Consider the following 13,637-nt stretch of genomic DNA (forward strand, 5'->3'; position numbering starts at 1 on the left):
CACGCGCTCCTCACCCACTGACTCTCAGGCTGCCACCTCCACTAAGCTACCAACGTTTGTCTTCCTAAGGTCACTGATGATTTTTAGCTTGCAATCCAATGGACACTTTTTACTCTTCCTATTCCTAAACCACACAGCAGAATACAACACTGTTGGGCATACTCTCTCCTTCTGGAAACATTCTTCTCTAGAAATACCCAACAGGGCACTATCCTAATTTTCCTGCTACCTTTCTGGCCACTCTTTCTGTTTCCTTTGATTCCTCTGGCTCCTCCTCCTTTTTCCAAATCCTACAACAGTGGTTTTCAACCCTGGCTGCATATGAAAATCACCTTGGAAGCTAAAAAATACTAACACCTGGGTCCCATCGTGAACAACATATTCCAAATTCCCGAATCTGCCCCAAAACCCAGGGTTCTGCAGGGCATGGCTTGTGTTCTCCTCTCTTCCCCGCCTACAGACTGAGCAACCCAATGTATCTATGCTGCCGACACCAAATGTCCAAATGTGCCAAGGCCGGATGTCTCCAGCTCAGACCTCTGCTCTGAACTCCAGACTCCTTTATTCAGCTGCCTTCTCAACACCTGCTCTTTGATGTCTTACAGGGATCTCAAACCTAATGTGTTCAAAACGGAATTCTCAGTGTTTCTCCAAATCTGAACCTTGTATTACCCTCCCTCTACTCTTACTTAAGCCAGAGGCCTAGGAGCCATCCTTAGCACCTCCCCATCCCTCCTATTCAACACCCACCAATCCCTAAGTCCTTCCTAGTCCACTGCCAAAGTATATCTTGACAACAGCCACTTCTCTCTCAGGGGTGATGCCAAGGTTTCCTACCTGCAAGACAGAAAGAACCTCCAATGGTCTTCTAGCTTCCAGACCATCCTCCCTTCAGTTAGCTCTCCACGGAGCAACCAGAACCCTATTTGGCCTTCAGGTTTCCACTAGAAATTTCATGTCCTCAAAGAGGCCTTTCTGACTTCCCAAACTCAAGGGCACCTTTCCTGTCGTGTGCCTCGCAGTCCTGGATGCTCTGCGTCCGTCACAGCTGGTGCCTGTGCTTTCATCTATGGGGGGTGTTTTGGTTGTTAATGTCAGTCTCTCCACAGGAGTTAAGTCTGAGGGCAAGGGCCTCAGGGTTAACGTAGTTCTTGACACAGTACCTGCTACCAAAGAGATCTGATGAACTAAATAAACATATGAGTGAAACTTATGGTTTCAAAACTCTTCATAAATGTGATTTTAGTGTGTAATAGTCTATTATACTGTGATTTGTATTTGTACATCTTAATCTATATTTTGGATTCTTTTTCATGCTAGAATCTCAGGAAGTAAATTATTAGGTCAAATGTCAGAACATTTAAAATATTGAAAATATACTTAATAATAAGCCAGGCGCAGTGGTTCGTGCCTGTAATCCCAGCACTTTGGGAGGCTGAGGCAGGTGGATCAGTTGAGGTTAGGAGTTCAAGACCAGCCTGACCGACATGGTGAAACCTCGTCTCTACTAAAAAAAAGTACAAAAATTAGTTGGGCGTGGTGGTGCACACCTGTAATCCCAGCTACTCAGGAGGCTGAGGCAAGAGAATTGCTTGAACCAGGAGGTGGAGGTTGCAGTGAGCAAAGATCACGCCACTGCACTCCAGCCTGGGCAACAAAGTGAAGCTCCATCTCAAAAACAAAACAATTTTTTATACACACACACACACACACACATATATAGTAAAAAAATACGTATATATTTTTAGGACTAGAAAGCATCAAATTGCTTTCTCGAGAGACTGAAATGATGAACCCTCTGAGTGGCAATGTCTGAGCACACAGATTTCAGCCATGCCTTCTGGTTCGCTTTACTCTTTGCTAATTTGCTAGGTGAAGATGGTGCCTGGCTTCTCCGGCCTCCAAGGCCACCCTTCCAGGGCTGTGAATGAATGGGAGCCCCTGTTCTGAGTATTTGGAGGGTTGACATCTGAATCATCTTTGGATCTCTTTGCCCTTGGGAACCCAACCATTAAATGGTAGTTTATTTGCTGAATTTACTTAGCCAATTCATAAAATTGTCATGTTTAGTATATTTGGAATTATGAGAAGTCTCAATTTTCTGGACTTTTCTCCCTTGGTCTCATACTTTTGGTCTGGCCCATGGCTGGATTTGCTGCCATTCTGCAAAGGGAGAAGGTGCTTGGATGGACAGGTTACCACTGGAGTGCAGGGGCTCTGATACCTGCAGTTTTGCAGAACCAGCCTGCAACGGCGAGGCCGGGGCCTTTGGTTTAGCACAGAGGTGCGAGTATGCAGCTCACACTGTGGAGCAGCAGTGCCTATGTCCTCCCCTGTCCTCCCACTGCAGACTCCCAGGGGCTGGAGATGGTGACTGGAACAAATGACACATTTCAGCCACACAAGGAGGCCTCTGTGAGGCTGCTTATTCCAGCAGAAGCTCCTGTGGAAGTGCATGTGCCAGAACAAACCCAGCCCAGGGCCGAATGGATTTGAGTTATTTTGCTTTTCAATTCTGGCCCCATTCTGTGAGAGGCCCATCTGTGATGAGGCTGTGAAAAGCAGACAGAGAAAGGGGATCCATGCTCTTGCATCCAGCTCTTCCAAGAAAATTCTATGAGAGCAGCACCTGAACCGCAAGTCCCTGCTGGGACAGCAGACTGTATTTTAGGATTTTAGGATTTTTACTACAAATCATCTCTCCTGACTTCTCATTCTCTGCCTTCCAACCCTTCTTTCTCATTTCTTCCACCTAGAATCTCTCTATTCCTACTTGACCTTTGTTTTTGGATGTGGCCATTCAAACCTTTACGGTACTGACTGATTTTCCTCAACCAAAAGTTCACCCTGCCGTGTGCCACACTGCCACCAACACCTCATCCTCATCAACTTTTAAATTCCTCTTTTCTGTCTGCCAGAATGAACTCAGGGTTAGCCCCTCCCCTCGAGTTAAATTTTAGGCAAATTCATAGACAGTGACGCCGCTGGATTTCTCTGGGACATGCCAGCACTTGTATTTTTACAGGGTTCTGTCTCTCCCAGAAGTCACCTTCCCACTCAGCACACGGGGCTGACATTACTTCATGTTCCTAGAACATCTGCTTGGAGGCAGCTGATAGGTCCCCAAATCAATGACATTAGTTCCTAACAAGACCTGGCTGTTGGCCCCAAACAGAGTTCTCCAGGTGGATCATCCTCTTTCAGCAGACATGACTGCCAGTAACACTCAGCTATGTTCACATGCCACACCTGCCCACAAAGGACAAGGATCAGCTTCCGCTGACGACCGTCGAGGTACGTGATGCAAGTCCAAGGGCAGTTCCCAAACAGGGGCTTCAAAGAGGCAACCACGCACCACAAGAGCTCCTGCAGTGTGAGTGTGTGAGCCGCTGACCCAGCCGCCGTGAATGGGGTGACCCCAGGCACACCAACAGCGGCTGGTCTACTGAGCCACTGCCATGTGCCAATCACTGTGCCAGGCCCCACGATTAGATATTAGTGCCAGTTCTATTTTATAGATGAGACTCTAAAAAGATCAAGCAACTGAAATCCCACCACCAGTAAGCAGAAAAACTGTACTCAGATACAGACAGCCTCACACTAGAGAGTGCACATGAGCCACACGGCCTCTGGTCAGTCTCACCGGGCACATATCTGCTGACTCCACCTACATGCTGTCCTGCTGAAGCTGTGCATGTAGGATGTTCCTGGTAAAGTCCATGCCTGCCCCTTATCCCTCCACTAACCACCTGCAGGACTCACGGATGTAGTCCTTTTCTCGCAAGTTCCAGGAATTTTAAGCACTAATGACTGCTTGACAAGTGACTGCCTTTGAGTTTCTTGCTTTATTTCCTACAGAGAGTGAGGTGACACTTGGTCATGTCAAAAAATTCACGGCATTTCCATTAATCAACAAGTTAGGCTACTGGTGATCGTGGGCTCCAAAGGAGGTCCTGGCACCTGTGGGCCTCCTTCCTCCTAACATATCCTGGCAGGGCCTACCTTGGGTTGTGCCGCCTCATGCTGGGACTTCCTGAGTACTGAAAGATCTAGAATGCAGAGCTGCGGATCACCCTTAGCCACTCACCAGCACTGGGATCTGTCGGCGTCTCACCCTCCTCAGAGTCTTCCTGCTCCTGCATGGTGGGCCGCTCCCCGCGCTCCATCTGTGACATGAGGTCTGGTTTGGAAATTGCATAGTCTGGGCAGAAGAAAGGGAAAAAGAACATGCTCTGGGATGAGGCTGCACTGGATGTTGTTGTATCTTCTGTGGGTGCGTGATTCCAGGAGCAGCTCCTCGACTGAAGACCATAATGGAAAACCACCAAGCCTCTCCACCTTTTCCCAAGAGGGGTATGTGTGTATGTGTGTGTGTCTGTGTGTGTGTGTGTGTGTGTGTGCGCAGATCTGGAGACCATAATGGAAAACTATCAAGCCTCCCCACCATGCGTGTGTGTGTGTGTTTGTGTGTGTGTGAGAGAGAGAGATCTGGAGACCATAACGGAAAACCACCAAGCCTCCTCACCGTGTGTGTGTGTGTGTGTGTGTGTGTGTGTGTGTGTGTGTGTGTGTGTAGATCATGTTGCTCAGAGGTGGTCAAAACCTGCCCAGGTTTTCATTACAAAGGCAGAAGATATTTGAAATTTTGTAAGGTAAAAAACTAATCCTGGCCAGGTGCAGTGGCTCACACCTGTAATCCCAGCACATTGCGAAGCTGAGGCAGGTGGATCACCTGAGGTCAGGAGTTTGGGACCAGCCTGACCAACATGGTGAAACCCTGTCTCTACTAAAAATACAAAAAATTAGCCAGGCGTGGTAGTGGACGCCTGTAATCCCAGCTACTCGGGAGGCTGAGGCAGGAAAATCACTTGAACCTGGGAGGAAGAGGTTGCAGTGAGCTGAGATTGCACCACTGCATTCCAGCCTGGGCAACAAGAGTGAAACTCCATCTCAAAAAAAGATAAAAAGCAAAAAACTAATCCTGATAAAAATCTAAAAGCCATAAAATAAAATACTGAAAGATTTTCTTACATAAAATGAGTTCGCAGTTCTTTGGAAATAAAGTTAAAAGATGAAGAAACTTAGAGGAAATATACATATATATACATGTTTGTCATATGGCAAAGGGTTAATATCCATAGTTACACATAAAGAACGTCTATAACTAGTAAAATTGCAAAGTTATAAATAGGTAAATCATAGAAGAAATATGAATGGCCAATAAATATATAAAAAGATGCCCAAGTTCACTAATCATCAAAGAATACATATTTAAATAAATGAAGTAGGCCGGGCACATGGCTCACGCCTGTAATCCCAGCACTTTGGGAGGCCGAGGCAGGCGGATCACAAGGTCAGGAGATCGAGACCATCCTGACTAACAGGGTGAAACCCCATGTCTACTAAAAATACAAAAAAAAAAAATTAGCTGGGCACGGTGGTAGGCACCTGTAGTCCCAGCTACTCGGGAGGCTGAGGCAGGAGAATGGCGTGAACCCAGGAGGCGGGGGCTTGCAGTGAGCCGAAATCACGCCACTGCACTCCAGCCTGGGCGACAGAGCAAGACTCTGTCTCAAAAAATAATAATTAAATAAAAAATAAAACAAATGAGGTAGCATTTTTTACCTATAAAAAAGACTAATATTTAAAATAGAAGAACATCAGCTCAGGCCGGGGTATGAAGTGGCACTTTCACATACCCTTGCAGAAATATCAACTGGCTCAGCCTTCTGGAGGGCACCAGGCAGTAGTCATAAAACTGTAAATGTGCATCCTGTTTACCTGGCAATCCCACTTCTCAGTATCTGTCCTACTGAAACACACAGAAGTGTACAAATACACAGAGATGTTTATCATAACACTTTGTAACAGTGAGAAAAACAGAATCAACCTACTGTTCAGCAACAGCAGAAAGGTCAAAAGCCCTAATGGTTCACATGGAACACTGCATTGTGTTTCCAAGGAGGCCTACGTATGCTGACATGGAACACTCTCTATGCCCCTACATTAGGTAAAATAAGCAAATGGGCCCCTCTGTGCAAATCCCAAACCGCATGTGCATCAGTGCATGTATTGTGCTTATATCTGCACATGCAAAAAAAGATGAGAGAGATCACAGGCCAGGATGTTCATGGTGGTTACCTCTGGGGAGTGGTAATGGTGAATGGGTGGTGGCTGCTCTTAATTATATAAATCATTTAAATTGCTGAATTTTCACAATTAAAAAACACAATTAAAAGAATTTTAAAAGGAAGGGAATGTATCCTATGGAAAGGTATGTATAAAATTGTCAGTTCTAGTTGGAATTAAAGTTTCTACGTGACAACACATTTAAATGTTTAAGATAACATTTTTGTATATATCCAAAAAGTTCTCCATATCAGAGAAACAGATACACATATATAAAAGTAAAGTACATTTTTCCAGTTTTTTTTTTTTTTTTGAAACGGAGTCTTGCTCTGTCGCCCAGGCTGGAGTGCAGTGGCTCGATCTCGGCTCACTGCAAGCTCTGCCTCCCAAGTTCACACCGTTCTCCTGCCTCAGCCTCCCGAGTAGCTGGGACTACAGGTGCCTACCACCACGCCCAGCTAATTTTTTAAATATATTTTTGGTAGAGACGGGGATTCACCGTGTTAGCTACGATGGTCTCAATCTGACCTTTTGATCCGCCTGCCTCAGCCTCCCAAAGTGCTGGGATTACAGGCATGAGCCACCGCACCTGGCCATGTAGAGTCTCAGGTTTTCTTTTTTTTTTTTTTTTTTATTTTCTTTTTTTTAATTATACTTTAAGTTCTAGGGTACATGTGCATAACGTGCAGGTTTGTTACATATGTATACTTGTGCCATGTTGGTGTGCTGGCAGGTTTTCATCCTTAAATATTCTTAATGAAAATCACAAGAATCTACAGACTTTGGGGTAAGACAGATCTCCGTGAAACAAGCATTTAACCTCCCTTATCACAGCCTCAGTGTTCAGGCCTGAATCATCAAACAGGAGTGTGAACACCAGTCTTAACCTCCCCAACATCTTGGCTGTGTGGGTCCAAGGTGATTCTTGTACAGCACCTCAAACGTGGCTGGTACACAGTAGGTACTCAGCATACTTTTCTTTCATTCTTTTTTCCTTCCTTAATAATAGTTTGCTGGACAAGCTAATTTATTAAAAAAGGGGTCCATGGGGAAAAATATGTCAGAGAGACCACTGATGTCGAGATCTTTCTCTTCCTCCTTGCCCCAGCAGCTTCTCCGAGAGTGGGGTCTCAGTTTACAAGCCATTCTGGCCTGGGCCACGCTGATGTGTGTGGGTATATGAGGGCATTTGCTTTAATTTGTTGTGATCTGTAAAACTCTGTTCTCCTTACTTGTGACTATTGGCTCTGCTGGGGTTCAGAACTCCCTAAGGTTATGAATGCACCTTGAGCTGGCGTCCAGGCAGCCCCCAGCGAGTGAAGACTTCTCCTTACCCATGGAAACCAGGGACTCGTAGTTGCCCCTCATCACGTTCTTGTAGAGCTCCTTCTGCCACTCGGACAGGTTTCCCCACTCCTGCTCCGAGAAGTGGACAGCAACATCATCAAATGTGACAGGGACCTGAAACCACAAAACAAACTCGGCTCAGACCCGCTGGAAGGCAGTGACAGGCCCACAGCTAGCCAATCTCAAGGCCCAAACTCCTGGCTCTGGGCCTTCATCTACAACTTTTCTAGAAGTCTGGCCACTGTCCTGGCCCCAGAGAGTGAGGGGCCTGTCTTGTTGGATCCTTTTCCTGCCCTTCAGGATGTAATTCTTGCAGCTCTAAAGCATGGTCTGTGGACCAGCAGCAATGGTGCTACCAGGAAACTTGCTAGAAATCCGAACTCTCAGACCCCACCTTAGACCTACTAAATAGCTTCTGCATTCAGTAAGATCCTGGGGAGATCCATGTGCCCAGGAAAATTTGAGACATGCGGGGCTAGAGAACAGAATCTGTTTTCTCTCTACATATGGCTGTGAAAGGGGGCAGCAGCACTGAAGAAGAGAAAGCAAGCCAGTCCACACTCAAGCTCTTTCAGAACCTTCTGGAAAATAATATGGAAACCTAACTTCTCCAGCTTTTGAAAGGAAACCTCTTGAAATCAGTTTTCCTGGCACCAACATGGCTTATAAGTGAACTGATAAAAATATGGAGCAGGACAGATCCTTGTGATGTTTAACCCAAGCTCCGTCCTCTGCTGCAATTGTAAAGCGAACGCACCCTCAGTGACTGATGGTAAAGCCTCTCCACAGCTCTCATCGGCCTTCGCTTTGCCTTCATAGCCTCTCACACCAGGGACAGCTCTGCTGAACACCCTTCTAAACTGACAGCCCCTGATCCCAGGGGCATTTCTGTACTAGCCTATACTTTCATCAACAGGAGAAATAATTTGATTTTGGCACATCCTAGCAACTGGGATCACTATATTTTTTCCTTTCTCAACCACCCCTTTCTTTCATATTATACTACATTCCTAAACCACACTCCAGTTCAGATCACTTCCTTAGGAAGCCCCAGTTGGGATGTGCTTACCTTGGGAACTTCTCCATTGCTGCCGGGGGGCAGCCGCAGGATCCAGAAATTTCTGTTTTTCAGCAGGTTCTCCATGTTCTCCAGCCGCCTCTGCAGCAGCCCGTACTCCTGCAGCAGGGTCCCCAGCACGACCCACTTGCTCTCCAGATGGTTCGCAAACTCCACGGCTGTCTTTTCGCAGTCGGCTATCTTCTTTTCATTTGTCCCCGTCCTGCCTTCCAGGGTCAGTAGCCTCATGGCCTGGGCCTCCAGCTTCCTCTCCACTGCTTGGACGGCAGCCCACACAGCCAAGCGGGTGATCTCCGCCGTGGGGAGCGGCTGTTCCTTCTGGACTGCAGAAGAGATCTGGAAGGCGGTGTCCTTTTGGGAAACCGGGCTCTGGAGCAAGGGGTCCATGTCAGTCTCGGGAACTGTTGGGGAAAGGGTCAGGGGGTCTTTCTCAGGCGCTTCAGGGGAGTGAACGGGGGCTTCCTGGTGGTGGGGGGAGTGGGAGAGAAGGGAGATTTCTTGTTCAGCAGCAGCTGGGGGTGGATACTGGGTCCCTTCCTGGGAAGCCAGGGGGCCCTGGAGAGGAGTCTCTTGCTCAGAAGCGGCAGAACACAGGAGTGACGGTCCCTTCTGGAGCACATGTGGCATCCGGCCAGAAGTCTCTTGCTTGGGAGCACTGGAAGTTTGAGGCAGGGAGCCTTGTCGGGGAATGGTGGGAGACAAAGAAGGAATTTCTTTGGGAGGAAGAACGCAGGATTGGAACACAGTTTCTCGGGGGAGTCCCGCAGGGGCCTGACGTAAGGTTTCTTCTTGAGGAACACTGGGGAACGACAGAGGTGATGAGCGTTGATTCTCCATGTCCAGCTGTTGAACCTGTGTTCATGGAAGAAAGGAAAAGAGGATTGAAGGCCACAGTCTTCAGCTAGCAAAATAAATCCCAAAGACAAGTATACACAAAAAAAGTGCTTCCATTTGGTAGCAATAACATGTGCCCCTCAAATGTGAATCTCTTCTAGAGACCACAGCACCAATTTAGACATTAATTATAACACTACTATGAACAGCAAATGAAAGATGATTATGCCACCTTTTCTTTCTTACAGAGCCATCGCCTTTTTACAACATACACTGCACAGGTACCTTATGAACAGCAGTGTGGGAGAGGGGAAGGGTGCTGGGCTCCTGTTAGAACATGTGGCTTTTGGCCCTGTCTACACCTGTTGCCATCTGTGTCACTCTGGATCAGTCGTTTGACCTCTCTGTTCTTAGTGCCCTGTGTCCTCATCCATAAAACGAGGATAATAATATCGGGCACACACACCACCCCCGCCCGAGTTGTTACAGCAGTGAACATAAAACTTTGAGAAACAAAAGAGCAGAATTTTGTAAAAGCCAAGCACTGACTATCCCACATCTCCCAGCAGGGGTGGGGGTTCTCCAGCAGGGGCTGGAACTGTTAATGTTCTTAACTGGAAGGTAGACTTGGCATCCAGCCACCACCACTTCTACCAGCATTAGGCCTTTGTGATGCCTGGGTTCCTTCCTTTGTTCGGTCCAAAAGTGAGAAGATGACATTATCTGAAGTTTCCCAGACTCTTACTCTTTGATAACAGTTGCACTGCAGACTCATCTCAGTGAGTCAGTATGGTATACGTTCGACTTGGAAACATCTTCTATGTGCCCGGCCCCTGCTGTAGAGTCTGAATGGGCTTCTGGATATTCTGGCCTGGCTTCTGCTATAAGCAGAGTGAGACATCAAGGCAGGTGAAGGCAGGCAATTCAACCACTCCTAGGAGTGGGCAGTGATCCACTGCAGTAGGTGTGTTCAGGTGGTCTGGGTTCCACCCTCAGGTTTCTGAGGTGGGGAATGAGGAAGCAGTGAGGCCTGGAAGGACGGGCAGCAGAGCAGAAGTCAGCCGGACTGGTGACTGGTATCCAGATTTGGGGGGACTACACCACCACAAAGACTTAGAGTCTTTCTGGGATCTCAATGACCCACGCTCTCCTTGTTCCCCACCCTGCCATACTCACATTGAGAGAATTCTTGAATCACTGGGAGGCGAAGCCACGATCTTCTGTGAGTAACTAGTTATGTATTTACCTACCTAGATCATCAATATCTTTCGGAACTGACCACAATTTCTCCTGTTACAATGTCTGTCCGCTCCCCTCATCATCTTCCTTCAGTGAATGTGCTCAGTCACTATGCTCTATATCCAAGTGGTCTTTAATTAAAATTTCAATTTTCTTCAGTTGAAAATTAGCATACCCCAGTGTTCAGTCTGACATATAGTATGTGTATAGTATGGGCCTGAAGAGTAAATTGTTGAGTTACAAAAAAATTATTAGGATAAATAATGACGTTCCTTTAGTCACCTATCAGAGACTTATCTAAAGCTATTCCATATCTTCTACAGCTTTTTTTTCTTTTATTGGTTCACTTATAGGTGACTTAACTGTGACAGCATCATACTTTTAAGCCACGGATTGAATATTCAAGATCCTAGTCACAAAAGGTTTTTGAGGTAGTATTGTCTAATGGCCTCTACCGTGAACCAGATGTAAGCACTAATCAGCTGAGAATGACTAACAATTATCCAGTATTTATTATGTGCCGTGAGCTGTGTTAAGCATTTTAAAGGATTATCTCATTTAATCCTCACAAAATCTATGAAACAGGTACTACTAGAGTTACTACCCATACTTAGTACAGGAAGACACTGGGGACAGGAGAGGCTAAGCAACCTGCCCCAGGTCACCCAGTGTTCTGGTTCCACAGCCTGCAGGCTACCTCCAGGCCTTAATTGTCAACTGAGGCAGCTGGCCAGGCAGGTGTGTGCTCTGAATTCTTTTTACCTCTAAAATCCCGAGGCCGGATATTATTAATACACAAAGACTTGTGGCAGGTTTGATAAGGTTGAGAGAGATGGGGAGGAAGGCCTTGCCTTTAGAGATGTTATCATTTAAGTTGGGGTCAGGGACCTCTTTGAAAACCTAATGAAAGTTTTGGCTTCTTGTCCTCAAAAAAGACACAAGGGCACATACATAGAATTTTGCAAACATCTTCAAGGAACTCACAGACCCCTAAACCTGCAGGCTCATCAACAGCTAAGCCATCTCTCAACTCTTCACTGAGGCGAAGGAAGCGCTGGGGGCCCTCAAGGCTAGGCGCCTGGCTCTCAGGGAAAGTGACTGCCTAACACAACACAATAGGCACATTACAGCCCTTGCCTCAGAGGGAGATTAGGGTATCTGCCTAGCACTAGAAAGAAGGGGGGAAAAAGTCCCAGGGGAGCAAGCCAGTCTCTGAGTAATGCAGAGGTTTAACTGAAACAATGAAAAAAAAAAAAAAAAGCCTCCAATATAGTAGACAGAGCCAGCAGACCAAGGCATCTTTACCAGCTAGACAAATCAGAGCTCAAAGGAAAATACTATTTCTTTGCTATTATTAGACTGTCTCTCTCCATTTCCGGATTTGGAGGACTGCAGAGGGGCCACAGGAGTGTGTTCCCTCCCTCGCCTCCCAAATAAAAGCCCTTTGCTATAATTTCATCCATCCCAGTAAACCTGTGGCTTATCTCACCCCAAGCAGAAAGAAATAGCCAAAGAGAGGGAAGGAGCTGTAAATATATCTAAAACTAGTAAGCTCAAATTCTCAAATTGCTGGTAGGGGGTTGGAGGGAGAATTCTTTTGAATCATATTTGTAGGATTTCACCGTCCCTCCTTCCCCCCCGGATCAGGAGTGGACAGAGTCTCCAGGATTCATGCCACATTAGCAGAAGCATCCATAACCACAGTTTCTGACTTATTAAGAAAGTCGTGGCATTTTTTTGAATGACCCAGTATGGTTCACCCAGCATTATATGCCATTCAAGGGCCCGGAAGGACTGAGTCCAGAATAAGACATGTAAAAATCTTCGTTTTATTTTACTTTCGCAAGAGTTTTTTTTTTTTTTTTTTTTAATTAAAGAATTGGGAGGCTTTTTAGAAAGCTATATATCTTGCCTCCTTCCTGTGTACACAATAGGAAACTGAGGCTCAAAGGCACTGACTCCCATGCAGTAATCCTCTCACTAACATGGCCAGAGCGTCTCAAAGAGCAGGTCTGCGGGAGGATCTGAAGGATGATTTTTTAAGAGTGGCTCCCTGAAGAGGAACATCAGTCCCCAACCCCCGAGAAGCTCACTCCCCAGACACCATCTGTCAGGACACCCAAAGTTTAGCCCGCGACCTTCCAGACGCAGAGGCCGGAGGCCGAGGCTTGAGCTCAGAGGGTAACCTGCTCCCACCGCGGAGATGTCCAGCTGGGCGCTGCCCGGCCTCCCCCGCCGCCTCCGACGGGCCGCGTCTGCTGCCAGGGCGGTCCAGGCCCCTCACCCAGGGGCAGCCGCCGCCAGAGCCACCCCCTCCCCGTCCAGGCCCGCAGCCCGCTGGGCAGGCCTTTCTGGGGCCGCCGCACCGTGCCACTGATGCCTTGCTACGTGACCTTGGGGCCGGAAGGGCGGGTGGTCGCCAGGTGTCTGTGCCTCAGTGTCTCCGTTCTGCGAAATGGGAGAGCCGCGTCAGCGCCGCGCCCGGGCCGGCGAAGGCTCCGCGGGGCCGAGCTCTGCGGAAAACGTGCCGGCCGCTACCCCGACGGACGCAGCGCGGGCCCCGCAGGGAGCGAGCGCGCCTCCGGGCGCCCCACCTCGGGGCCGCGTGTGTGCCAGGCCGGGCGTCAGCGCAGCCTCGCACGGACGGCGATGGGGCCCGTAGCCCTCCCCCACCGCCCGGGTCAAGACGCGCGGGCCCCCTCCAGGGCGCCCCCACCCCCCGCGCCAACGTCGCAGCGTTTCTGCCCCTTACCAAGATCCCAGGCCGGGCCGCCGAGCCGGGGACACGCAGGCCGTCCCCGGGGCCCCGAGGCCGCGCGTCCGAGCGCGCGCGGGCCGCCCTCACAGGAGCCGGGGCCGCCTCGGCCATAGCCCTGCGCTGTCCGACCCGGGCCCCCGGAGTCGCCGCCGCTACTGCCGCCGCCGCCGCCGCCGCTGCCGCTGTTGCGCGCGGCCCCACGCAGGCCCGGCCGCCCGGCGCTCTCCGCAGGCGGCGCCGGCCCAGCCCTGT

General features: G+C 48.5%; 1 protein-coding gene across 4 annotated transcripts in view; it reads right to left on the reverse strand.

Moving 5' to 3' along the window:
* ZNF777 (zinc finger protein 777) overlaps positions 1–13,637 on the reverse strand; it is a 30,562-nt gene that overhangs the window by 15,808 nt on the left and 1,117 nt on the right. The window contains exons 1-4 of one of the 4 annotated variants that reach the window (XM_023225478.1): positions 13,380–13,631; positions 8,546–9,406; positions 7,464–7,590; positions 4,088–4,201 (exon numbers count right to left, since the gene is read on the reverse strand). In XM_023225478.1, coding sequence (XP_023081246.1) covers positions 4,088–4,201; positions 7,464–7,590; positions 8,546–9,406; positions 13,380–13,496 — 1,219 coding nt within the window. In that variant the 5' untranslated portion in view covers positions 13,497–13,631. Of the gene's footprint in view, positions 1–4,087; positions 4,202–7,463; positions 7,591–8,545; positions 9,407–10,133; positions 11,754–13,020; positions 13,071–13,379; positions 13,632–13,637 lie in introns of those variants that run through there. The other 3 variants (XM_023225481.1, XM_023225479.1, XM_023225480.1) reach the window with 3 other exon arrangements.

Source organism: Piliocolobus tephrosceles, chromosome 8 (genome assembly GCF_002776525.5).
Source record: "Piliocolobus tephrosceles isolate RC106 chromosome 8, ASM277652v3, whole genome shotgun sequence".
NCBI classification, from domain to species: domain Eukaryota; kingdom Metazoa; phylum Chordata; class Mammalia; order Primates; family Cercopithecidae; genus Piliocolobus; species Piliocolobus tephrosceles.